The sequence below is a fragment of the Ranitomeya imitator genome, chromosome 3 (assembly GCF_032444005.1).
Source record: "Ranitomeya imitator isolate aRanImi1 chromosome 3, aRanImi1.pri, whole genome shotgun sequence".
Taxonomy (NCBI): Eukaryota; Metazoa; Chordata; class Amphibia; order Anura; family Dendrobatidae; genus Ranitomeya; species Ranitomeya imitator.
In genome coordinates this window covers 754957159-754981318 of record NC_091284.1, presented here as the reverse complement: position 1 = coordinate 754981318, position 24160 = coordinate 754957159, and the positions used below count along the sequence as shown (strand labels likewise).

General features: G+C 52.4%; 1 protein-coding gene across 7 annotated transcripts in view; it reads left to right on the top strand.

Moving 5' to 3' along the window:
- Positions 1-10750: 10750 nt before the first annotated feature.
- The window catches only part of NBEA (neurobeachin), an 899093-nt gene continuing 885683 nt past the window's right edge, over positions 10751-24160 (top strand). For all 7 annotated transcript variants that reach the window (XM_069758980.1, XM_069758976.1, XM_069758974.1 and 4 more), the window contains exon 1: positions 10751-11233. In XM_069758980.1, coding sequence (XP_069615081.1) covers positions 11036-11233 — 198 coding nt within the window. In that variant the 5' untranslated portion in view covers positions 10751-11035. The remainder of the gene's footprint in view (positions 11234-24160) is intronic.

Genomic DNA, 24160 nt, shown 5'->3' with positions numbered 1-24160 from the left:
AGTAACTTAAGTGGATATTAAAGGATATAGAAATTTGGACTTTTTTTTATTTAAATGTGTTTTTTGGGCTACAAGTCATTTTTGCAATTATCTCTTATCTTTTTTTTTCAAACCTCCTCTTTGACGATTTAGGACTATAAAGATCAGCTCAACTTTGATGTTGTCATGAATTTAGGGGACCTTAGAAGAAAAAGAGAGATAAAATAGTTATAAACTCTTAGATAAATCAATTCTGAGCCAGCAATGAGCAGCGTAACACAGAGACTAAATATAGCAAAAGATGCACAATTTTTAATTAAACAATATTGCTAAAATTATTTTATAGTGGAAAATACATGCATTTGAATAAAACACCCATAAACACTTGTGGCCCGATTCATCAATTGCGGGTTTTTTCAAGTTTCTTTTCTTTTATTACTGGTGGTTTTCACTTCCTTTTTTACACCAAATGCATCAAAATGGTGCACGTGTTTCATTACGTTTTTTTCTTTCTTTAGCTTGCTTTACACCTCTTTAGCGAGAAAAGTTTTGCAAAATGGTGCAAAAAATGCATCAAAATAACTGGCGTACATAAAATGACTAGAGGTTAAGACTGTAGTGAAGTTGCGCCAAATAGCACGACTTTATTATAAAAAGTCTCATTTCATGATTTTGGCTAAAACATACTGGAAAAAGACACATTACAGTAAAAATGATAAAACTTACTAAACCACAAAAAAAAAAAAACAACTTGAAAAAAGGCACAAATTGTTTGAAGAATTTGTCACAAATCAAAAAGTCAAATTGAGATATATCCAGTCCAAAAACTGGTAGAAATGTAATAATGAATTGAGCCCTTAAAGGGAACCTGTCACCCCCCAGGCGTTTTTAACTAAAAGAGCCACCTTGTGCAGCAGTAATGCTGCATTCTGACAAGGTGGCTCTTTTAGTTCTGGGTGCTGTAACTGCCGAAATAATCAGTTTTGTAATTTGTCCTAAATACCTTTTCTTCAGTCCTGGAGGCAAGCCTTTCCCCCCTGCTGCAGACGCCACACAGCCGTCGCTCAAATCTTCTTGGCGACGGGCGCCGCCTCCTCACTGCTGTTTTGAAATGAGCCGGAGCCTGCGCTCTTTTCTCCTGCCTTGAAATGAGCCAGCGCCTGTGCGGACGCCCTGCCTGTGAATCCCAGCCCCGCAGTGTCTTCTTATTTATTCATAGTACGAGGCTGGGATTCACAGGCAGGGCGGCCGCACAGGCGCAGTCAGCTGGACTGGATATGAGGACAGACGGGCAGCGCTCACTGCGCCTGCCCAAGGCAGGAGAAAAGAGCGCAGGCGCCGGCTCATTTCAAAATAGCAGGGAGGAGGCGGCGCCCGGCGCCAAGAAGATTTGAGCGACGGCTGTGTGGCGTCTGCAGCAGGGGGGAAAGGCCTGCCTCCAGGACTGAAGAAAAGGTATTTAGGAAAAATTACAAAACTGATTATTTCGCCAGTTACAGCACCCAGAACTAAAAGAGCCACCTTGTCAGAATGCAGCATTACTGCTGCACAAGGTGGCTCTTTTAGTTAAAAACGCCTGGGGGGGGGGGGGGAGGGCAGGAGAGGGGTGACAGGTTCCCTTTAAAAGGTTCAGACACAATATAGTATAAGAGCATACACTGAAAATTAATTGGTGACAGTTTCCCAGAAAACCAGAATATTTTTGCAGTGAGCTTTGAAGAACAAAAACAGAGGTTGCAATTCTACAGCACAGAATAATGACATCTGGGAACTAAGGTTATAAAGAACGTAAAGGAAAAATTTGGTGGACAAGTTCATTACAAACTAATTCAGAGAAAAAAAAAAACACAATTACTGTGCAACAAGTGTTAAAAGCAAAAGACATTTTAAAAAATAAGTTAAAAAAGAGGAATGGTTACCGTATATACTCGAGTATAAGCCGACCCGAGTATAAGCCGACCCCCCTAATTTTGCCACAAAAAACTGGGAAAACGTATTGACTCGAGTATAAGCCTAGGGTAGAAAATGCAGCAGCTACCGGTGAATTTCAAAAATAAAAATAGATGCTCCATACCGTTCATTATTGCCCCATAGATGCTCCATATACAACTGTGCTATATAGAATGCTCTGCACCGTTGATTATGGCCCCATAGATGCTCCTTATAATGCTGTGCCATATATGCTCTGCACCTTTAATTATGGCCCCATAAATGCTCCTTAGAATGCTGTGCCCCATATATGCTCTGCACCTTTGATTATGGCCCCATAGATGCTCCTTATAATGCTGTGCCATATATGCTCTGCACCTTTGATTATGGCCCCATAGGTGCCCCTTATAATGCTGTGCCATATATGCTCTGCACCTTTGATTATGGCCCCATAGGTGCCCCTTATAATGCTGTGCCATATATGCTCTGCACCTTTGATTATGGCCCCATAGGTGCCCCTTAGAATGCTGCCCCATATATGCTCTGCACCTTTGATTATGGCCCCATAGGTGCCCCTTATAATGCTGTGCCATATATGCTCTGCACCTTTGATTATGGCCCCATAGGTGCCCCTTAGAATGCTGTGCCCCATATATGCTCTGCACCTTTGATTATGGCCCCATAGGTGCTCCTTAGAATGCTGCCCCATATATGCTCTGCACCTTTGATTATGGCCCCATAGATGCTCCATATAGAATGCTGCTGGTGCTGCCATAAAAAAAAAATAAATCACATACTCACCTCTCTTCTCAGGATGCCGGCGCTTTCAATAATTACCTGCTCCTCTGCGGCTCCGTCTCCAGCACTGACGCTCAGCAGAGGGCGCGCACTGACTACGTCACAGCGCCCTCTAACCTGAGCGTCACTGCTAGAGGACGCTGCAGACGGAGCCGCACCGGAGCGAGGAGCAGGTAATAATAGCGCTGCGCTCCCCTTACCTGCTGCGGCGCGGTCCCTGCAGTCCCTGGCTTCTCCGGCGCTGCAGCTTCTTCCTGTAATTGAGCGGTCACATGGCACCGATCATTTACAGCAATGAATATGCGGCTCCTCCCCTATGGGGGTGGAGCTGCCTATTCATTTCTGTAATGAGCGGTGCCATGTGACCGCTCAGTACAGGAAGAATCTGCAGCGCCGGGGAAGCCAGGGACTGCAGGGACCGCGCTGGGAGCAGGTAAGTATGACTACACAGCCCCCGCTCTCCCTCCCCTGCTGACACCCGGGTATATGACTCGAGTATAAGCCGAGAGGGGGACTTTCAGCCCAAAAAAATGGGCTGAAAATCTCGGCTTATACTCGAGTATATACGGTAACTAACTGCAAATCATGTGTTGGTATTGTTTGGAATACAGTTATATGAAAAAGTTTGGGCACCCCAATTAATCTTAAGCTTAATGTTTTATAAAAATTGTTTTTTTTGCAACAGCTATTTCAGTTTCATATATCTAATAACTGCTGGACGCAGTAATGTTTCTGGATTGAAATGAGGTTTACTGTATTAACAGAAAAGGAGCAATCTGCATTCAAACAAAATTTGACAGGTGCATAAGTATGGGCACCCCACCAGAAAAGTGACATTAATATTTAGTAGATCCTCCTTTTGCAAAAATAACAGCCTCTAGTCGCTTCCTGTAGCTTTTAATGAGTTCCTGGATCCTGGATGAAGGTATTTTTAACCATTCCTCTTTACAAAACAATTCCAGTTCAGTTAAGTTTGATGGTCGCCGAGCATGGACAGCCCTCTTCAAATGATCCCACAGATGTTCAATGATATTCAGGTCTGGGGACTGGGATGGCCATTCCAGAACAGTGTAATTGTTCCTCTGCATGAATGCCTGAGTAGATTTGGAGCGGTGTTTTGGATCATTGTCTTGCTGAAAGATCCATCCCCTGCGTAACTTCAACTTTGTCACTGATTCATGAACATTATTGTCAATAATCTGCTGATACTGAGAGGAATCTATGTGTCCCTCAACTTTAACAAGATTCCCGGTGCCGGCATTGGCCACACAGCCCCAAAGCATGATGGAACCTCCACCAAATTTTACTGTGGGTAGCAAGTGTTTTTCTTTGAATGCTGTGTTTTTTGGCTGTCATGCATAACGCCTTTTTGTATGACCAAACAACTCAATCTTGGTTTCATCAGTCCACAGGACCTTCTTCCAAAAAGAAAGTGGCTTCTCCAAATGTGCTTTTGCATACCTCAGTCGACTCTGTTTGTGGCGTGCTTGCAGAAACGGCTTCTTTATCATCACTCTCCCATACAGCTTCTCTTTGTGCAAAGTGCGTTGTATAGTTGACCGACGCACAGTGACACCATCTGCAGCAAGTTGATGCTGCAGCTCTCTGGAGGTGGTCTGAGGATTGTCCTTGACTGATCTCACCATTCTTCTTCTCTGCCTTTCTGATGTTTTTCTTGGCCTGCCACTTCTGGCCTTAACAAGAACTGTACCTGTGTTCTTCCATTTCCTTACTATGTTCCTTACAGTGGAAATTGACAGGTTAAATCTCTGAGACAGCTTTTTGTATCCTTCCCCTGAACAACTATGTTGAATAATCTTTGTTTTCAGATCATTAGACAGTTGTTTTGAGGAGCCCATGATGCCACTCTTCAGAGGAGATTCAAACAGGAGAACAACTTGCAAGTAGCCACTTTAAGTAGCTTTTCTCATGATTGCATACACCTGGCTATGAAGTTCAAAGCTCAATGAGGTTAGAAAACCCCCCAAAAAAAGTGCTTTAGTAAGTCAGTAAAAAGTAGGCAGGAGTATTTAAAACAAGAAAATAAGGGTGCCCATACTTATGCACCTGTCAAATTTTGTTTGAATGCAGATTGCACATTTTCTGTTAGTACAATAAACCTCATTTCAAGGCAGAAACATTACTGTGTCCAACAGTTATTAGATATATGAAACTGAAATAGCTGTTGCAAAAAAAAACAATTTTTTATAAAACATTAAGCTTAAGATTAATAGGAGTGCCCAAACGTTTTCATATAACTGTATATACAGTACCAGTCAAAGGTTTGGACACACCGGTCAATACAATGGTTTTTCTTGTTCTCATTGGAATGTGCACATTGTAGATTCAGACTGAAAGCATCAAATCCATGAAGGAACACATATGGAAATAAGGAGTAAAGAAACACCTGTGAAACGAACTAGAATGTGAGTTAAAGAGAACCCGTCACCATGAAATTGCAGTCCAATCTGCAGCACCATGTTATAGAGAAGGGGGAGCTGAACAGATTGATATATAATTTTAATATATTCAGTATATTGATTTAATTATTTGCTCTTTCTGGGATTTCTGGTCCTGTGGGCTGTCCCATCAGTGACTAACAGCTTTCTTTATATAAGTATGCATACAGAGATAGTTGACAGTCACTGATAGGACCGCCTGGTGCCTGCAGATTGGACTGCATTAACATGGTGACAGTTTTCCTTTAAACATTAGATTCTTCAAAGTACCCACCCATTTACTCTGATAACAGGATTACACCCCCTTGGCATTTAGTTAAGCAGCTTCATCAGGTAAGTCACCTGGAATGGCTTTAAATGAACAGGTATGTCTCAACTATAGACTAATAGGCTTTCAGAAAGTGTTTAAGACCATCGTGTGTTTTGCAGAGGCAGTATTGGTAGGGTACACAGTTCCTTACAGTGCTGAGACTGATCCCACAACTGTTCTAAGTCAAAATATGTCAAGAACCACTAAAGAAAAAGACCATCGTTACTTTAAGACATACACTGGGGCAAAAAAGTATTTAGTCAGTCAGCAATAGTGCAAGTTCCACCACTTAAAAAGATGAGAGGCGTCTGTAATTTACATCATAGGTAGACCTCAACTATGGGAGACAAACTGAGAAAAAAAAATCCAGAAAATCACATTGTCTTTTTTTTTAAACATTTTATTTGCATATTATGGTGACTAAATACTTTTTTGCCCCACTGTAAAGTTCAGTGTTCACATGCAATTACTCAGCTAGGCATCAACTTCAACTGTACTCTTCTTTCTTGTCCACTTCCTAACACATGCTGCAATTACTTTCCTTGAACCGAATCGGACATGTGTGCTGCCTGATAGAATAACATGGGGACGAGTGCTAATGGCCTTCCTCCACGTATGACGCTGTGTGGATTTCAGCATACAGCTTAACCCTCGCTCACTTCTCCAGTAAACATACTGTATGGATTCTTAAATGGAACCTGTCATCCCCCTCAGGCGTTTGTAACTAAAAGAGCCACCTTGTGCAGCACTAATGCTGCATTCTGACAAGGTGGCTTTTTAGTTACAAACGCCTGCACACACTGAAATAAACACTTATAATATGTGCCCCCACATACCCTGAAATCGTCCCGGGGGCAGGACTATCCTTCCTAATTAGACGTCCCCTTCTTCCCCGGCGCCTGCGCTGTAAGTTTTTTTTTCCGGGCATGTGCAGTTGCGCTGCCCTTTGTACTTACAGCGCAGGCACCGGGGGGACGATAATGCAGCAAGAGGAGGCGGCGCCCGGCGCGCACAGCTCCGGAGTGATGGCTGTGCTCCGTCTCATTAGGAAGGAAATTAACGCCTCCGGGACGATTTCAGGGTATGTGGGGGCACATTTTATAAGTGTTTATTTCAGCATGTGCAGACGTTTGCAACTAAAAAGCCACCTTATCAGAATGCAGCACTAGTGCTGCACAAGGTGGCTCTTTTAGTTACAAATGCTTGAGGGGGGTGACAGGTTCCCTTTAAGTCTATATTTATCGAGGTGATGATGTGAACTTGATCTTTGTGAATGATAACTGGTAAAAACTACAAAGAATAAACCGAGTATCAGTACTGGCACGTCACAGAAACAACAGCATGATACAGGGTGCAGCAGGGCAGCCATCAGGGCATTACTGCCCTGACTGGCGTATGGGCCCAGTGGGCAGAGGGAGCCGGCATCGGGCCCCGTCTCATCTGCTCACCGGGCCCCCCTACAGGCACTGCAGCACGCTATTGGCGTGCGGGCCCGCGCCTGCACGTCAATAGTTAACAGCCGAGAGCCAATCGGAGGCTGGCAGCTGACTTGAGCCGCAGCATGCACTTCGCCAGCATCTGACGTCATTGTCAGCCGCCGGCGAGTGTGCGCTTCACCTGCATGGAGGGAGTGAGCTTCGCCCGCCGCAGGAGCACGGCCAGGTAAGAACTCGTGTTTTTTTGCTTTTTTTTGAGAGCGGCGATCCAGGGGGCCCCGGGGCAGAATGCTGGACACGCTGGGGCAGTAATGCTGGACACACTGGGGCAGAAATGCTGGACACACTGGGGCAGAGATGCTAGACACACTGGTGGCAAAGATGCTGGACACACTGGGGCAGAGATGCTGGACACACTGGGGCAGAAATGCTGGACACACTAGGGGCAGAGATACTGGAAACACTGGGGGCAGAAATGCTGGACACACTGAGGCAGAGATGCTGGACACACTGGGGGAAGAAATGCTGGACACACTGGGGCAGAGATGCTGGACACACTGGGGCAGAGATGCTGGACACACTGGGGGAAGAAATGCTGGACACACTGGAGGCAGAGATGCTGGACACACGGGGCAGAAATGCTGGAGACACTGGGGGCAGAAATGCTGGAGACACTGGGGGCAGAAATGCTGGAGACATTGGGGGCAGAATGGAGATACGGGCATGATTGGAGACACGGGGAAGAATGAAAGACATGGGGGCATAATTGGAGACACTGGGGGCAGGATTGGAGACAGATTGTGCAAGATCATGGGGCAGGATGGATACGATGGAGACAGATGGGGCAGCATGGGGAGATCATATGGGGCAGGATGGGGAGATCATATGGGGCAGGATGGGGAGATCATATTGGGCAGAATGGATACTCATGAGGGCGGGATGCGAAAACATATTGCAGAAGCCAGGAATGAGACACACGGGGCCAGGATGGGGAATATTATTACCATAGGGGCTAATTAAGGGATATTATTACTGCAGTGACGTATTTATTTTATTTTTTGAGTATACTGTTTTAAATGGGGGGGCGATCCTGTTACTGTGTAGAGTGACACTGTGTCTCCTTTTTTTCTTCATGTGGTGTAATGTAGAAGTTGGAAAAAATTAAGTAATGTGTTCTGCAAGCGGAGCTCGAGATAACTGTGTTATTTCCTGCAGAGACAAATCCTGGCTGGAAGAAGTGAGGCGGTCTGTGCTGGATGAAAGTTGAAGGACTTCACCTAGAGACGTCACTGGTGAGTCAGTGTGTTACCTATACACTGACACTATACACTGTATACTATATACAGAGCTCCTGTGTATAATGTCACCAGTGACACCACATCGAGCAAGGCACGGGAGCGCCGCTCTTACAGGGGATCCAGGACACCGCAGGTCCAGCACTTCTGGTGCAGTGATACTCTCGGACATAAACCCGCCATCTCCCCTCATCCCAGCACACCATATCGAACTAGGCACAGGAGTGCCGCTCTTGCAGGATATCCAGGACACCACAGGCCCAGCACTTCTGGTACAACGTTACTCCCGGTGGCACATAAACCCGCCATCTCCCCTCATCACAGCACACCACATCAAACTAGGCACGGGAGCGCCGCTCTTGTATGGTATTCAGGACACCACAGGCCCATCACGGACTTGACGACCACCCCCCTTGGATGAATACTAGTAATTAGGAGTTTTACGTCCTCTCAACGCCTTATACCAAGGGACAGGACCTATATTAAAGGGATTGTCCTCCTGCCCTCTTTTGCCACTTGTATATATACATCCGGAGACCAAGTAATCCCATGAATAAAACCCTGGTTGGGCGAAACGTTGGGTTTCTATCTACACGTACTGCTCATATTACCCTGTGGCAACCTTTTTTGTTATGGCAATAAATTTGTTGAACACTTTTGCATCATATCAATTCTGAGTGTGTGGTAATTTTTTGGTATATCCCTTTAATGTATGCACATCTATGGTCTGATTTCTTTGCCTGATTGGATAGGTTGTTGTTACAAACATCTGGTGAGAATTTCACGTCAATAGCATTTTTAGAAATATATTTACTTAGAAAATTGGTGAAGTATTCAATACTTATTTCACTGTACATATATGTGCGTATCTGTAGCCACGAACTGATTCATCTTTTGTGACTTCTTTGTCTCTTTTCTTTTCAAACCTTTTGGTATTTACTGACTTTGTTCGAGCCAAATTCGTCAAAATGGCGCATGTGGCTCACAAGTTTGTCAGTAAATTAAAAAAAAAAAATCACAGTATTTGTCTTTTTAACCGTTTTTAACGTCAAAAGTCACAAACCCTTTAATAAAGCCACACAGCTGAAAAACGCACCAAACACTCCAGTGACTTTACATGAAGCAGGACAGACGTCACCAACGCCTCCAAAAAAGGAAAAAGGGACAGTTCTGCATTTCGGGAATCTCTCTGGAACAGCTGAAGACACAAAGTTGTACATGAAAAATAAACATAAAAAATAAAAAGACAAAGTAAAAAGTGGCACAAAGAGTAGAGAATAAGGAGCAAATAGAAAAGCCGCTAACGGGGAGCTAAGGCCATGTTCACACAGTGCGTTTTTTACTGCGGAACCGCAGCGGTTTTGCCGCTGCGGTTCCGCAGCTGTTTTCCATGCAGGGTACATAACAATGTAACCCTATGGAAAACAGTCACTGCTGTGCACATGATCCGTAATTTCGTTTAAAAAGCCGCGCAGAATAGCTGCGGCAAAAAAGAAGGAGCATGTCACTTCTTTTTCCTGAACCGCAGCGGTTCTGCACCCATAGACCTCCATTGTGAGGTCAAAATTGCAGTAAAACCCGCAGATCAAAAATATATCTGCGGGTTTTACTGCGATTTGATGTGCAGAACCGCTGCAGCAGGAAGTGCGGGGGAGCGGGCGGAAGTGCGTGGGCGGAGTGTGGCTGCCCCCCCGTGCTCCGATCCCGCCCCCCCCGTGCTCCGATGCCCCCCCCCAGTGCTCCGATGCCCCCCCCGTGCCCTAATCTCCCCCCCTTATACTTACCCGGCGTCCCGGTGTCCGTCCGGCCGTCTTCTCCCTGGGCGCCGCCATCTTGCAAAATGGCGGGCGCATGCGCAGTGCGCCCGCCGAATCTGCCGGCCGGCAGATTCGCTCCAAAGTGCATTTTGATCACTGAGATATAACCTATCTCAGTGATCAAAATAAAAAAATAGTAAATGACACCCCCCCACACTTTGTCACCCCCATTGGTAGGGACAATAAAAAAATTAAGAATTTTTTTTTTTTTTCACTAAGGTTAGAATAGGGGTAGGGGTAGGGTTAGGGGTAGGGTTAGGGGTAGGGTTAGGGTTAGGGGTAGGGTTAGGGGTAGGGTTAGGGTATTTTCAGCCATTTTAGCCCTAAAAAGCTTCCTAGGAAACACACAGTCTCTGCATAGAAAACTGCATAAAAAAAGGATAAAAAAACGCATCAAAAAACGCATCAAAAAAGGACAAAAAAAGGACCTGCGTTTTCTGCCAAGAGCTGCAGTTTTTTAAAAAAACTGTCCTGAAAAAAAAAGGATGGAAATCCTGAACGTGTGAACATACCCTAATGACTCCAGAAAAATGGAGAAACCGCAACTGATGAGCGGGGGCCATGACTCAGGAGGGATGACACTAGAAGCTCTGGAGCCCCCCGCACTTTGAGCCCCCCACACTCGGCGCTCCCCGCGCCCGGCACCTGTGCACCTGTCCATCCCTGTGGTCGCTAGGCGGACTCGGCCCCGCCCCCGGTCGGCGCTGGCGCAGGCGCAGTTCACCCTACCGCAGGCAGGGGGCGTCAACATGGCGGAGGAGTGAGCGCTGTCTGCTCTATCACAACAACGCCAGCTGCAGCCGCCGCATTCTCCCGTTCCCCCGGATGGTGATGGAGGAGCGGGGCTCTGCCAGGATCCGCACCCCGGGACCCACCGTGGATTAGTCGGCGCATCCCCCGCAGGTGTCTCCTCTCTGTGACTGCCGGCCGTGCTGTTGCCGGGTGATCGCCGGGACCAGTCAGCAGCAGCAGCAGCCCCGTTATTCCTGGAGGATCCGCTGTGTGCGGAGACATGGCCAGCGCCGACCACAAGCCGGGGGCCGGCTGCCCTGACAGGGATGCCCCGGGGGGCTCCATGGTGCTGCCCGGCGGGGTCATCAATCCGTCCGTGCCCATCCGCAACATGAGGATGAAATTCGCCGTCCTGATCGGGCTGATCCAGGTGGGGGAGGTCAGCAACCGGGACATCGTGGAGACCGTGCTCAACCTGGTAAGCGTGTGCCCGCACCTGTCTGCCCGCCGATCCCATCCATCTGCCACCATGGACACCGAGTGTGGGACTGTGCCCGGCCTCCATGTCCAGAGTGTGGCCCCCGGGCAGTGTGCCGCCCTCCTCCGATGTAGCCAGGAATATCCCCCACAGCAGATTGCTGCACTTGTCATTGGCCTCACCTCTCTGGGGCAGGAAGGGGTTAATGATCGCTGCTGGTGTCTGATCACAATGCATCCGACTAGCCCTGAAGAGTAGATGCGTCAGGGGGCCGAGAGCAGGGGGGGTCATGCGTGTGCTGCCGAGAGCGGTGGGGTCATGCGTGTGCTGCCGAGAGCGGTGGGGTCATGCGTGTGCTGCCGAGAGCAGGGGGGGTCATGCGTGTGCTGCCGAGAGCAGGGGGGAGGGTCATGCGTGTGCTGCCGAGAGCAGGGGGGGTCATGCGTGTGCTGCCGAGAGCGGTGGGGTCGTGCGTGAGCTGCCGAGAGCAGGGGGGAGGGTCGTGCGTGAGCTGCCGAGAGCAGGGGGAGGGTCGTGCGTGAGCTGCCGAGAGCAGGGGGGAGGGTCGTGCGTGAGCTGCCGAGAGCAGGGGGGAGGGTCGTGCGTGAGCTGCCGAGAGCAGGGGGGGAGGGTCGTGCGTGAGCTGCCGAGAGCAGGGGGGAGGGTCGTGCGTGAGCTGCCGAGAGCAGGGGGAGGGTCGTGCGTGAGCTGCCGAGAGCAGGGGGGAGGGTCGTGCGTGAGCTGCCGAGAGCAGGGGGGAGGGTCGTGCGTGAGCTGCCGAGAGCAGGGGGGAGGGTCGTGCGTGAGCTGCCGAGAGCAGGGGGGAGGGTCGTGCGTGAGCTGCCGAGAGCAGGGGGGGAGGGTCGTGCGTGAGCTGCCGAGAGCAGGGGGGAGGGTCGTGCGTGAGCTGCCGAGAGCAGGGGGGAGGGTCGTGCGTGAGCTGCCGAGAGCAGGGGGGAGGGTCGTGCGTGAGCTGCCGAGAGCAGGGGGGAGGGTCGTGCGTGAGCTGCCGAGAGCAGGGGGGAGGGTCGTGCGTGAGCTGCCGAGAGCAGGGGGGAGGGTCGTGCGTGAGCTGCCGAGAGCAGGGGGGAGGGTCGTGCGTGAGCTGCCGAGAGCAGGGGGGAGGGTCGTGCGTGAGCTGCCGAGAGCAGGGGGGAGGGTCGTGCGTGAGCTGCCGAGAGCAGGGGGGAGGGTCGTGCGTGAGCTGCCGAGAGCAGGGGGGAGGGTCGTGCGTGAGCTGCCGAGAGCAGGGGGGAGGGTCGTGCGTGAGCTGCCGAGAGCAGGGGGGAGGGTCGTGCGTGAGCTGCCGAGAGCAGGGGGGAGGGTCGTGCGTGAGCTGCCGAGAGCAGGGGGGAGGGTCGTGCGTGAGCTGCCGAGAGCAGGGGGAGGGTCGTGCGTGAGCTGCCGAGAGCAGGGGGGAGGGTCGTGCGTGAGCTGCCGAGAGCAGGGGGGAGGGTCGTGCGTGAGCTGCCGAGAGCAGGGGGGAGGGTCGTGCGTGAGCTGCCGAGAGCAGGGGGGAGGGTCGTGCGTGAGCTGCCGAGAGCAGGGGGGAGGGTCGTGCGTGAGCTGCCGAGAGCAGGGGGGAGGGTCGTGCGTGAGCTGCCGAGAGCAGGGGGGAGGGTCGTGCGTGAGCTGCCGAGAGCAGGGGGGAGGGTCGTGCGTGAGCTGCCGAGAGCAGGGGGGAGGGTCGTGCGTGAGCTGCCGAGAGCAGGGGGGAGGGTCGTGCGTGAGCTGCCGAGAGCAGGGGGGAGGGTCGTGCGTGAGCTGCCGAGAGCAGGGGGGAGGGTCGTGCGTGAGCTGCCGAGAGCAGGGGGGAGGGTCGTGCGTGAGCTGCCGAGAGCAGGGGGGAGGGTCGTGCGTGAGCTGCCGAGAGCAGGGGGGAGGGTCGTGCGTGAGCTGCCGAGAGCAGGGGGGAGGGTCGTGCGTGAGCTGCCGAGAGCAGGGGGGAGGGTCGTGCGTGAGCTGCCGAGAGCAGGGGGGAGGGTCGTGCGTGAGCTGCCGAGAGCAGGGGGGAGGGTCGTGCGTGAGCTGCCGAGAGCAGGGGGGAGGGTCGTGCGTGAGCTGCCGAGAGCAGGGGGGAGGGTCGTGCGTGAGCTGCCGAGAGCAGGGGGGAGGGTCGTGCGTGAGCTGCCGAGAGCAGGGGGGAGGGTCGTGCGTGAGCTGCCGAGAGCAGGGGGGAGGGTCGTGCTGAGCTGCCGAGAGCAGGGGGGGAGGGTCGTGCGTGAGCTGCCGAGAGCAGGGGGGAGGGTCGTGCGTGAGCTGCCGAGAGCAGGGGGGAGGGTCGTGCGTGAGCTGCAGGGGGGAGGGTCGTGCGTGAGCTGCCGAGAGCAGGGGGGAGGGTCGTGCGTGAGCTGCCGAGAGCAGGGGGGGGAGGGTCGTGCGTGAGCTGCCGAGAGCAGGGGGGGAGGGTCGTGCGTGAGCTGCCGAGAGCAGGGGGGAGGGTCGTGCGTGAGCTGCCGAGAGCAGGGGGGGAGGGTCGTGCGTGAGCTGCCGAGAGCAGGGGGGAGGGTCGTGCGTGAGCTGCCGAGAGCAGGGGGGGGAGGGTCGTGCGTGAGCTGCCGAGAGCAGGGGGGAGGGTGAGCGGCCGAGAGCAGGGGGGGAGGGTCGTGCGTGAGCTGCCGAGAGCAGGGGGGAGGGTCGTGCGTGAGCTGCCGAGAGCAGGGGGGGAGGGTCGTGCGTGAGCTGCCGAGAGCAGGGGGGGAGGGTCGTGCGTGAGCTGCCGAGAGCAGGGGGGGAGGGTCGTGCGTGAGCTGCCGAGAGCAGGGTCGTGCGTGAGCTGCCGAGAGCAGGGTCGTGCGTGAGCTGCCGAGAGCAGGGTCGTGCGTGAGCTGCCGAGAGCAGGGTCGTGCGTGAGCTGCCGAGAGCAGGGGGGAGGGTCGTGCGTGAGCTGCCGAGAGCAGGGGGGAGGGTCGTGCGTGAGCGGCCGAGAGCAGGGGGGGGAGGGTCGTGCGTGAGCTGCCGAGAGCAGGGGGGGGAGGGTCGTGCGTGAGCTGCCGAGAGCAGGGGGGAGGGTGAGCGGCCGAGAGCAGGGGGGGAGGGTCGTGCGTGAGCTGCCGAGAGCAGGGGGGAGGGTCGTGCGTGAGCTGCCGAGAGCAGGGGGGAGGGTCGTGCGTGAGCTGCCGAGAGCAGGGGGGGAGGGTCGTGCGTGAGCTGCCGAGAGCAGGGTCGTGCGTGAGCTGCCGAGAGCAGGGTCGTGCGTGAGCTGCCGAGAGCAGGGGGGAGGGTCGTGCGTGAGCTGCCGAGAGCAGGGGGGAGGGTCGTGCGTGAGCGGCCGAGAGCAGGGGGGAGGGTCGTGCGTGAGCTGCCGAGAGCAGGGGGGAGGGTCGTGCGTGAGCTGCCGAGAGCAGGGGGGAGGGTCGTGCGTGAGCTGCCGAGAGCAGGGGGGGAGGGTCGTGCGTGAGCTGCCGAGAGCAGGGGGGAGGGTCGTGCGTGAGCTGCCGAGAGCAGGGGGTAGGGTCGTGCGTGAGCTGCCGAGAGCAGGGGGGAGGGTCGTGCGTGAGCTGCCGAGAGCAGGGGGGAGGGTCGTGCGTGAGCTGCCGAGAGCAGGGGGAGGGTCGTGCGTGAGCTGCCGAGAGCAGGGGGAGGGTCGTGCGTGAGCTGCCGAGAGCAGGGGGGAGGGTCGTGCGTGAGCTGCCGAGAGCAGGGGGGAGGTTCGTGCGTGTGCTGCGGGGGGGGGGGGGTGTAATATGTAATGGATGTGTGTATGGAGATATGTATGTATAATATAAAGGATGTATGTGTTCATATATGTGTAATGTGCGGTATATTATATGTCTGTGTGTATATGTGTAATGTTTGTAGTATGTGTAATATATAATGTGTGTGTTCCCGGGCCTGCAGGTGACTGCCCTATAGGAGACATGGGGCTACACCTGGGTTCCACCCCCATATACCTGAGGCTCCAGGTACAGGCCTCCTCTGCCCAGGCCTTGTGCTGCAGGATGGTAATAGTGGCAGGCTCTAGCCGACATTACTAGCCTCTCATCCCGCTGCCGGCATATAGTGGCAGGCTCTAGCCGACATTACTAGCCTCTCATCCCGCTGCCGGCATATAGTGGCAGGCTCTAGCTAACATTGCTAGCCTCTCATCCCGCTGCCGGCATATAGTGGCAGGCTCTAGCCGACATTACTAGCCTCTCAACCCGCTGCCGGCATATAGTGGCAGGCTCTAGCTAACATTGCTAGCCTCTCATCCCGCTGCCGGCATATAGTGGCAGGCTCTAGCCGACATTACTAGCCTCTCATCCCGCTGCCGGCATATAGTGGCAGGCTCTAGCTGACATTACTAGCCTCTCATCCCGCTGCCGGCATATAGTGGCAGGCTCTAGCCGACATTGCTAGCCTCTCATCCCGCTGCCGGCATATAGTGGCAGGCTCTAGCCGACATTGCTAGCCTCTCATCCCGCTGCCGGCATATAGTGGCAGGCTCTAGCCGACATTGCTAGCCTCTCATCCCGCTGCCTGCATATAGTGGCAGGCTCTAGCCTCTCATCCCGCTGCCGGCATATAGTGGCAGGCTCTAGCTGACATTGCTAGCCTCTCATCCCGCTGCCGGCATATAGTGGCAGGCTCTAGCTGACATTGCTAGCCTCTCATCCCGCTGCCGGCATATAGTGGCAGGCTCTAGCTGACATTGCTAGCCTCTCATCCTGCTGCCGGCATATAGTGGCAGGCTCTAGCCTCTCATCCCGCTGCCGGCATATAGTGGCAGGCTCTAGCCTCTCATCCCGCTGCCGGCATATAGTGGCAGGCTCTAGCCTCTCATTCTGCTGCCGGCATATAGTGGCAGGCTCTAGCCTCTCATCCTGCTGCCGGCATATAGTGGCAGGCTCTAGCCTCTCATCCCGCTGCCGGCATATAGTGGCAGGCTCTAGCTGACATTACTAGCCTCTCATCCCGCTGCCGGCATATAGTGGCAGGCTCTAGCTGACATTACTAGCCTCTCATCCCGCTGCCGGCATATAGTGGCAGGCTCTAGCCGACATTACTAGCCTCTCATCCCGCTGCCGGCATATAGTGGCAGGCTCTAGCTAACATTGCTAGCCTCTCATCCCGCTGCCGGCATATAGTGGCAGGCTCTAGCCGACATTACTAGCCTCTCATCCCGCTGCCGGCATATAGTGGCAGGCTCTAGCTAACATTGCTAGCCTCTCATCCCGCTGCCGGCATATAGTGGCAGGCTCTAGCCGACATTACTAGCCTCTCATCCCGCTGCCGGCATATAGTGGCAGGCTCTAGCTGACATTACTAGCCTCTCATCCCGCTGCCGGCATATAGTGGCAGGCTCTAGCCGACATTGCTAGCCTCTCATCCCGCTGCCGGCATATAGTGGCAGGCTCTAGCCGACATTGCTAGCCTCTCATCCCGCTGCCGGCATATAGTGGCAGGCTCTAGCCGACATTGCTAGCCTCTCATCCCGCTGCCGGCATATAGTGGCAGGCTCTAGCCTCTCATCCCGCTGCCGGCATATAGTGGCAGGCTCTAGCTGACATTGCTAGCCTCTCATCCCGCTGCCGGCATATAGTGGCAGGCTCTAGCTGACATTGCTAGCCTCTCATCCCGCTGCCGGCATATAGTGGCAGGCTCTAGCCTCTCATCCCGCTGCCGGCATATAGTGGCAGGCTCTAGCCTCTCATCCCGCTGCCGGCATATAGTGGCAGGCTCTAGCCTCTCATTCTGCTGCCGGCATATAGTGGCAGGCTCTAGCCTCTCATCCTGCTGCCGGCATATAGTGGCAGGCTCTAGCCTCTCATCCCGCTGCCGGCATATAGTGGCAGGCTCTAGCTGACATTACTAGCCTCTCATCCCGCTGCCGGCATATAGTGGCAGGCTCTAGCTGACATTACTAGCCTCTCATCCCGCTGCCGGCATATAGTGGCAGGCTCTAGCCTCTCATCCTGCTGCCGGCATATAGTGGCAGGCTCTAGCCTCTCATCCCGCTGCCGGCATATAGTGGCAGGCTCTAGCTGACATTGCTAGCCTCTCATCCCGGTGCCGGCATATATTGGCAGGCTCTAGCCTCTCATCCCGCTGCCGGCATATAGTGGCAGGCTCTAGCTGACATTACTAGCCTCTCATCCCGATGCCGGCATATAGTGGCAGGCTCTAGCCTCTCATCCCGCTGCCGGCATATAGTGGCAGGCTCTAGCTGACATTGCTAGCCTCTCATCCCGCTGCCGGCATATAGTGGCAGGCTCTAGCCTCTCGTCCCGCTGCCGGCATATAGTGGCAGGCTCTAGCTGACATTGCTAGCCTCTCATCCAGCTGCCGGCATATAGTGGCAGGCTCTAGCCTCTCATCCTGCTGCCGGCATATAGTGGCAGGCTCTAGCCTCTCATCCTGCTGCCGGCATATAGTGGCAGGCTCTAGCCTCTCATCCTGCTGCCGGCATATAGTGGCAGGCTCTAGCTGACATTGCTAGCCTCTCATCCCGCTGCCGGCATATAGTGGCAGGCTCTAGCTGACATTGCTAGCCTCTCATCCTGCTGCCGGCATATAGTGGCAGGCTCTAGCCTCTCATCCCGCTGCCGGCATATAGTGGCAGGCTCTAGCCTCTCATCCTGCTGCCGGCATATAGTGGCAGGCTCTAGCCTCTCATCCTGCTGCCGGCATATAGTGGCAGGCTCTAGCTGACATTGCTAGCCTCTCATCCCGGTGCCGGCATATATTGGCAGGCTCTAGCCGACATTGCTAGCCTCTCATCCTGCTGCCGGCATATAGTGGCAGGCTCTAGCCTCTCATCCTGCTGCCGGCATATAGTGGCAGGCTCTAGCCTCTCATCCTGCTGCCGGCATATAGTGGCAGGCTCTAGCCTCTCATCCTGCTGCCGGCATATAGTGGCAGGCTCTAGCCTCTCATCCCGCTGCCGGCATATATTGGCAGGCTCTAGCCTCTCATCCCGGTGCCGGCATATATTGGCAGGCTCTAGCTGACATTGCTAGCCTCTCATCCCGCTGCCGGCATATATTGGCAGGCTCTAGCCTCTCATCCCGCTGCCGGCATATATTGGCAGGCTCTAGCCGACATTGCTAGCCTCTCATCCAGCTGCCGGCATATAGTGGCAGGCTCTAGCCTCTCATCCCGGTGCCGGCATATAGTGGCAGGCTCTAGCTGACATTGCTAGCCTCTCATCCTGCTGCCGGCATATAGTGGCAGGCTCTAGCCTCTCATCCCGCTGCCGGCATATAGTGGCAGGCTCTAGCCGACATTGCTAGCCTCTCATCCCGCTGCCGGCCGTCCAGTATTCATGGCAGTGAATTGCTCTTGTGGCTTTGGGGTTGCTACAAGCTGCGCACAGAGAGCAGTGAGACAATGCATCGTCAGGAGTGCATATATGCGGGGGTCTTCATGGCGGTGACCTGGCCTCCTTCCCCCCAGCAGCTGCCGCCCCCGTGTAATGGTGTCTCACTTCAGGAAGGATGCTGACGAGGTGGATGGAAGGGTTTTCGTGACTCGGCCGTGCACGGTGTCCACCATTATGTTCTGATGACTATTTGTCCTGTCCTCCCATTACAGCCGCCGTGACCCGATAATCCCCCACCCCGAGGCTTTCCACCCGCTTCATTAGCACAGTCTTAAGAATCCCAATTCCAGCTGATGGCTTAGTGCGCACAGCCATGAAATGCCTTCATTGTCACGTTGGCTCTGAGGGTGACAGAGGAGAGGTCACGGGTAGAGCATCTTGTCTTCTCCAGTCAGGTGTTGAGTGGATGACGCCGCCATCTGCTTCCTGTAGATGTGACCTGATGCAGGAGCTGCGGCAGCGCAGGGGACGAGTGCGGGTGATGGGAAGATGTCTGTGGGGATTTAGGGCTTTGTGTAACTAGGCCGGCGATGAGCCGCTGAGATCAATGGCTGAGTCTGGAAACAGGACTTCTATAGATATTGGGGGTCCCTATGGCCCCTGCACTGCAGTAGCAGCAGGGATTCCCACTCATGGGTGTTGTACTATCCATTATTTCTGTAGGGTGGTGACGGACACAACCTGGGTACTGCCCGTCTTTGGAAAGAATGGTAACTGACATGTTAAGTTTTAAGCCTAGAGGATGTGAAGTTATTAATACCACCCGGTCCATCGTCCTCGTCAGTATTCTGTGCCCACTGTATCCCCTCTTACCTGACAACTTCCAAGGCTCGGTGTTTGATTAGCTCGCCTTGGCACGACATGATGATTTTGCACCAGGACGGCTAATCAATAGGAGCCATGGATGTCGTCAGGTGAGAGGCGGCACAGTGGGCAAAGATCGCTGGCGTGGATGATGGACCAGGTGGTGGAAAACACTGTACTGCCCATCTACACTGCCTTCATGCTTTATTACCAGCAGTAAGGATATGTTCACATGCAGCAGACTTGTTTTGCAGATATATCTGTGACTGTCGTATTCATGTGAATGGGGTTTGCAGATATCCATGCACCTGCCGCAGTAATGACCCCGTTAGAATGTTTCTGCCCCTGATCTGTCATGTATGAGCACACTATAGAGGGCTATTGCCATCTGATGTAATGGCATATCCTAGTGCACAGAGCCGCAACTGCTTGTATTGAGACTCCCAGCTTGATTTGACAACCTGCAGAGTAGAGCTGGAGTGCCGCAGGCGGACGACCCCTGTATTATAATCACTGTATTATTGTGGTGGGCCTACCTAGGATCAGTGAGGGTCTCTGTAGAGTGAGAGGGCGTCTGTATTTATGTAGCGTCGCTTCCTCTTGTCATTTTATTTCCGCATTCTGGGCAGGTAGCAGTGGGGGAATGTAGGGGGCGCTGTTGTAGGGGAAGAAAAATTAAAGGGCACGTAGCACTACATTGGGGCTTTGGGGTCTTACTCCTCACCAGTCCAAAAGTCATGGAACATCCTAGCGACGTCTATCTATTTGACAGGGGGACCCCTTTAAGGTATCTAAAATATGGCCAACGTTTGATGAAGACTTAGTGGTGGTTATCAGATAAGTACGGGGTATTGCTTAATTATACACTATATGGCCAGAAGTATTGGGCCCTTACCCCTTACACCTCCAGGGGCTTTTATCACCTCCCACCCTATATCCATAGGCGTTAATCTGAGTTGATCCTCGCCCCTTCTGCAGCTAGAACTGCGTCCTCTCTTCCGGGAAGGCTTGCTCCGAGGTTCTGTGACAAGTCTTGCAGTATTTTACAATAAGTGATTTTATTCCCCCCTCCCCATCCACGCTGTAGTAATTGGAATAAATCCCCCCTCGCCGTGTAGTGAATATGGAGCGCTGTCCCTCCAATGAGCGCTGATGCTTTTATCAGCAGGAAGCTAATCAGAGTGGCGAGCAGCTGCAGTCGCCGTGCATTGTGGGGGGACGCTGCTACACAATGACGTCAGGAGATAAATGGATCTTATTCTATGATGCCCCCGTGGTTGGGACCGGAGCCGGGTGCTGAGCGGCGTCACCGAGGAACAACCCACCCATCACTTCTACAGGAATAATCCCCTCTGCTGCTTCTGTAGGCGGCTCGTCCTAAAGGATTCACTTGTGCTGAAAAAATGTGTCTTAATTAAAATGTATTCCTTTTAACGATGTAGATATCGGCAGAATATGGATTCATTCAGTTATTGCCATTAAACAGGAGTATAGGAGGGAACGACCATCGTGTAATGTCCGCTGCCTAGTATTAGGGCTGTGTAAAGGTGGGTGCCGCCATGGTGTTTTTTTAAATGTTTTTACATATAATTTTGTATGTGCCGTACATATCATTTTCTTCCTCCACTGGTATAATGGCTCCAGTCTGATTTCCATACTCATTATCATGCACGCCGGGTGTGTAACACGTCTATAATGCCAGGCCTGCCATCTGCTCTCCTGCAGAACAATTGTGACTTATATGGTCGGTAAATGTATAATTACAAGCGGAAAAGACCCCAAATGTTCTGTATTGGGTGTAGTAATATGCTCTTCATATGCTTTATATGGCCGTTTATTAGGACCCACGAGTTATACCGATTGTTTTGGCTTTTGAGGGAAACTATTATCTCTATCGTTACTTACGGTATGTGCATGTTCTGTAGCGCTGCACTTGGATTATTATCATATCATTGACTCGCCGCCATTTTTACCCACGTGACGTAAATTTGTGAAACTTTCTGAGGGCTCGTGTACACAATTGTATTTTTGGTCCCATGTGATCTGACAACATCGGATCACTCTTGAACCAGTTTTGTTCGATGGGGCCGTGCACATGTCTGATTTTTCCATGGACAGAGTCCATACGAGTAAAATAGTCGTTGCGTGCTGGATTTGCATCTGTAAAATTGCACTCGATCATGCAAACCTATGGCTCAGTGGAAAACATCATGCTGCACTCGGATGACATCTGAGGGTGGTCCGATTTTGACAGACTGATAGAATGGAGAAGATATACCGTGTATATATATATATATATATATATATATATATATATATATATATATATATATATGATATATATTCTGATTGGTATAACCAGCCTGATTCTCTGGGATGAGGGATAATACGCTGTTCTGTGAAGTGAACCTACCTAAAATTAACACTATTAAGGCGGCCGTACGCATTATATGGCTGTCAGACCATTATTTTGCCAGCTGTTGTCTCGTGCACCCCTCCCATACACAGGAGCATCTACTGGGCCGAGCAGTCCCATGCTCTCTGCCACTGCCAGACATTTCTGGCAGCAGGTTTATCTCTTACCGTATGTTCACAGTGTTTTTTTAGGCAGATTTCGCCTGGAACCTTTCTGAAATGGTGCTTAACCCCTTAACGACCGCCGATACGCTTTTTAACGGCGGCAGTTAAGGGTACTTAAACCACAGCGCCGCTAATTAATGGCGCTGTGGAAAAAGTGAATAGCGCCCCCCAGAGTCGGATTTTCTCTGGGGTCTCGGTTGCCGGGGATAGCCGAGACCGCAGAGAACATGATTCGTGGGTTTTTAACCGACCCCCGGGTTGCGATCGCCGGTAATTAAGTTTACCGGCGGTCGCAAAAAAAACCAACAAAAAACGCGATTTCCCATTTAATTTCTCTGTCCTCCGATGTGATCGCACATCAGAGGACAGAGAAATGGGGTCCCCGGTAGCCCCCCGATACTCACCTGTCTCCCCCGGTGCTCGTCGTGGCTCCCGATGGGCGCCGCCATCTTGTTCCGGCCAAAAAAATGGCAGGCGCATGCGCATTGTGCCCGCCGGCCGGCTCCCGGAAAATCTTTGGGGTCTCGGCTGCCAGGGGTAGCCGAGGCCCCCGAAGAACATGACAGGGGTTGGTTTTTACCGACCCCTGTTTTGCGATCGCCGGTAATTAACTGTTTAGCGGCGGCTGGGAAAAAAAAAAAAAAAAAGCGATCTGTCGTTCTCTGTCCTCTGATGTGATCGCACATCAGAGGACAGAGAAATAGGGGGATTCAGGGACCCTACTATATTTACCGGTGCCCCTGGGTCCTCCTGCGTCCCCTCCTGCCCGCCAGCTACTTGGTCCAGTAAGAAAATGACGGGCGCATGCGCAGTGCGCCCGCCATTATCTGCCGGCAGCTGGAGAAGTTGGGGCTTAAATTAGGGTTAGGGTTGGGGCTTAAATTAGGGTTAGGGTTGGGGCTAAAATTAGGCTTAGGGTTGGGGCTAAAATTAGGGTTAGGGTTGGGGCTAAAATTAGGGTTAGGGTTGGGGCTAAAATTAGGGTTAGAGTTGGGACTAAAATTAGGGTTAGGGTTGGGGCTAAAATTAGGGTTGGGGCTAAATTTAGGGTTAGGGTTGGGGCTAAATTTAGGATTAGGGTTGGGGCTAAATTTAGGGTTAGGGTTGGGGCTAGGGTTAGGGTTGGGGCTAAATTTAGGGTTGGGGCTAAATTTAGGGTTGGGGCTAAATTTAGGGTTAGGGATAGGCTTCTTTCACACTTGCGTCGGTACGTGGCCATCGCAATGCGACGGCCCGATGTTCCGACGCACGTTGTGAAAATTGTGCACAACGTGGGCAGCGAATGTAGTTTTCAACGCATCTGCTACCCAGTCTATGTCCTAGGGAGGAGGGGGCGGAGTTACGGACACACATGCATGGTCGGAAATGGCGGACGCGACGTATAAAAAATGTTACATTGAACTTTTTTTGTGACGATGGTCCGCCAAAACACAACGGATCCAGTGCATGAAGGATGCGACGTGTGGCCATCCGTCGCGATCCGTCGGCAATACAAGTCTATGGGCCAAAAAATGCATCCTGCGGGCACATTTGCAGGATCCGTTTTTTTGTCCAAAACGACGGATTGCAACGGATGCCACATGACGCAAGTGTGAAAGTAGCCTTAGGGCTAGGGCTGGGGCTAAATTTAGGGTTAGGGCTAGGGTTGGGCTAAAGTTAGGGTTACGGTTGGGGCTAAAGTTAGGGCTAGGGTTGGAGCTAAAGTTAGGGCTAGGATTGCAGCTAAAGTTAGGGTTAGAGTTGGGATTAGGGTTAGGGTTTGGATTAGGGTTGGTATTAGGGTTAGGTTTGGGATTAGGGTTAAGGTTGGGGTTAGGGGTTTTTTGGGATTAGGGTTAAGGTTAGGGTTGGGATTAAGGTTAGGGGTGTATTGGGATTAGGGTTAGGTTTGAGGTTTGGGTTGAGATTAGGAGTGTGTTGGATTTATGGTTTTGATTAGGGTTAGGGTTATGGTTAGGGTTGAGATTAGGGTTGTTTTGGGGTTAGGGTTGTGATTATCGTTAGGGTTGTGATTAGGATTATGGATCAAGTTGGGATTAGGGTTAGGGGTGTGTTGGGGTTAGGGTTGGAGTTAGAATTGGGGGGTACATCAGGGAGTCTCCAAACACGACAGCCAATTTTGCGCTCAAAAGTCAAATGGTGCTCCCTCCCTTCTGAGCTCTGCCGTGCGCAGTGGTTTAGGCTGCTTTCACACATCAGGTTTTTTGTTTCAGGCACAATCCGGCATTTTTTGAAAAAAA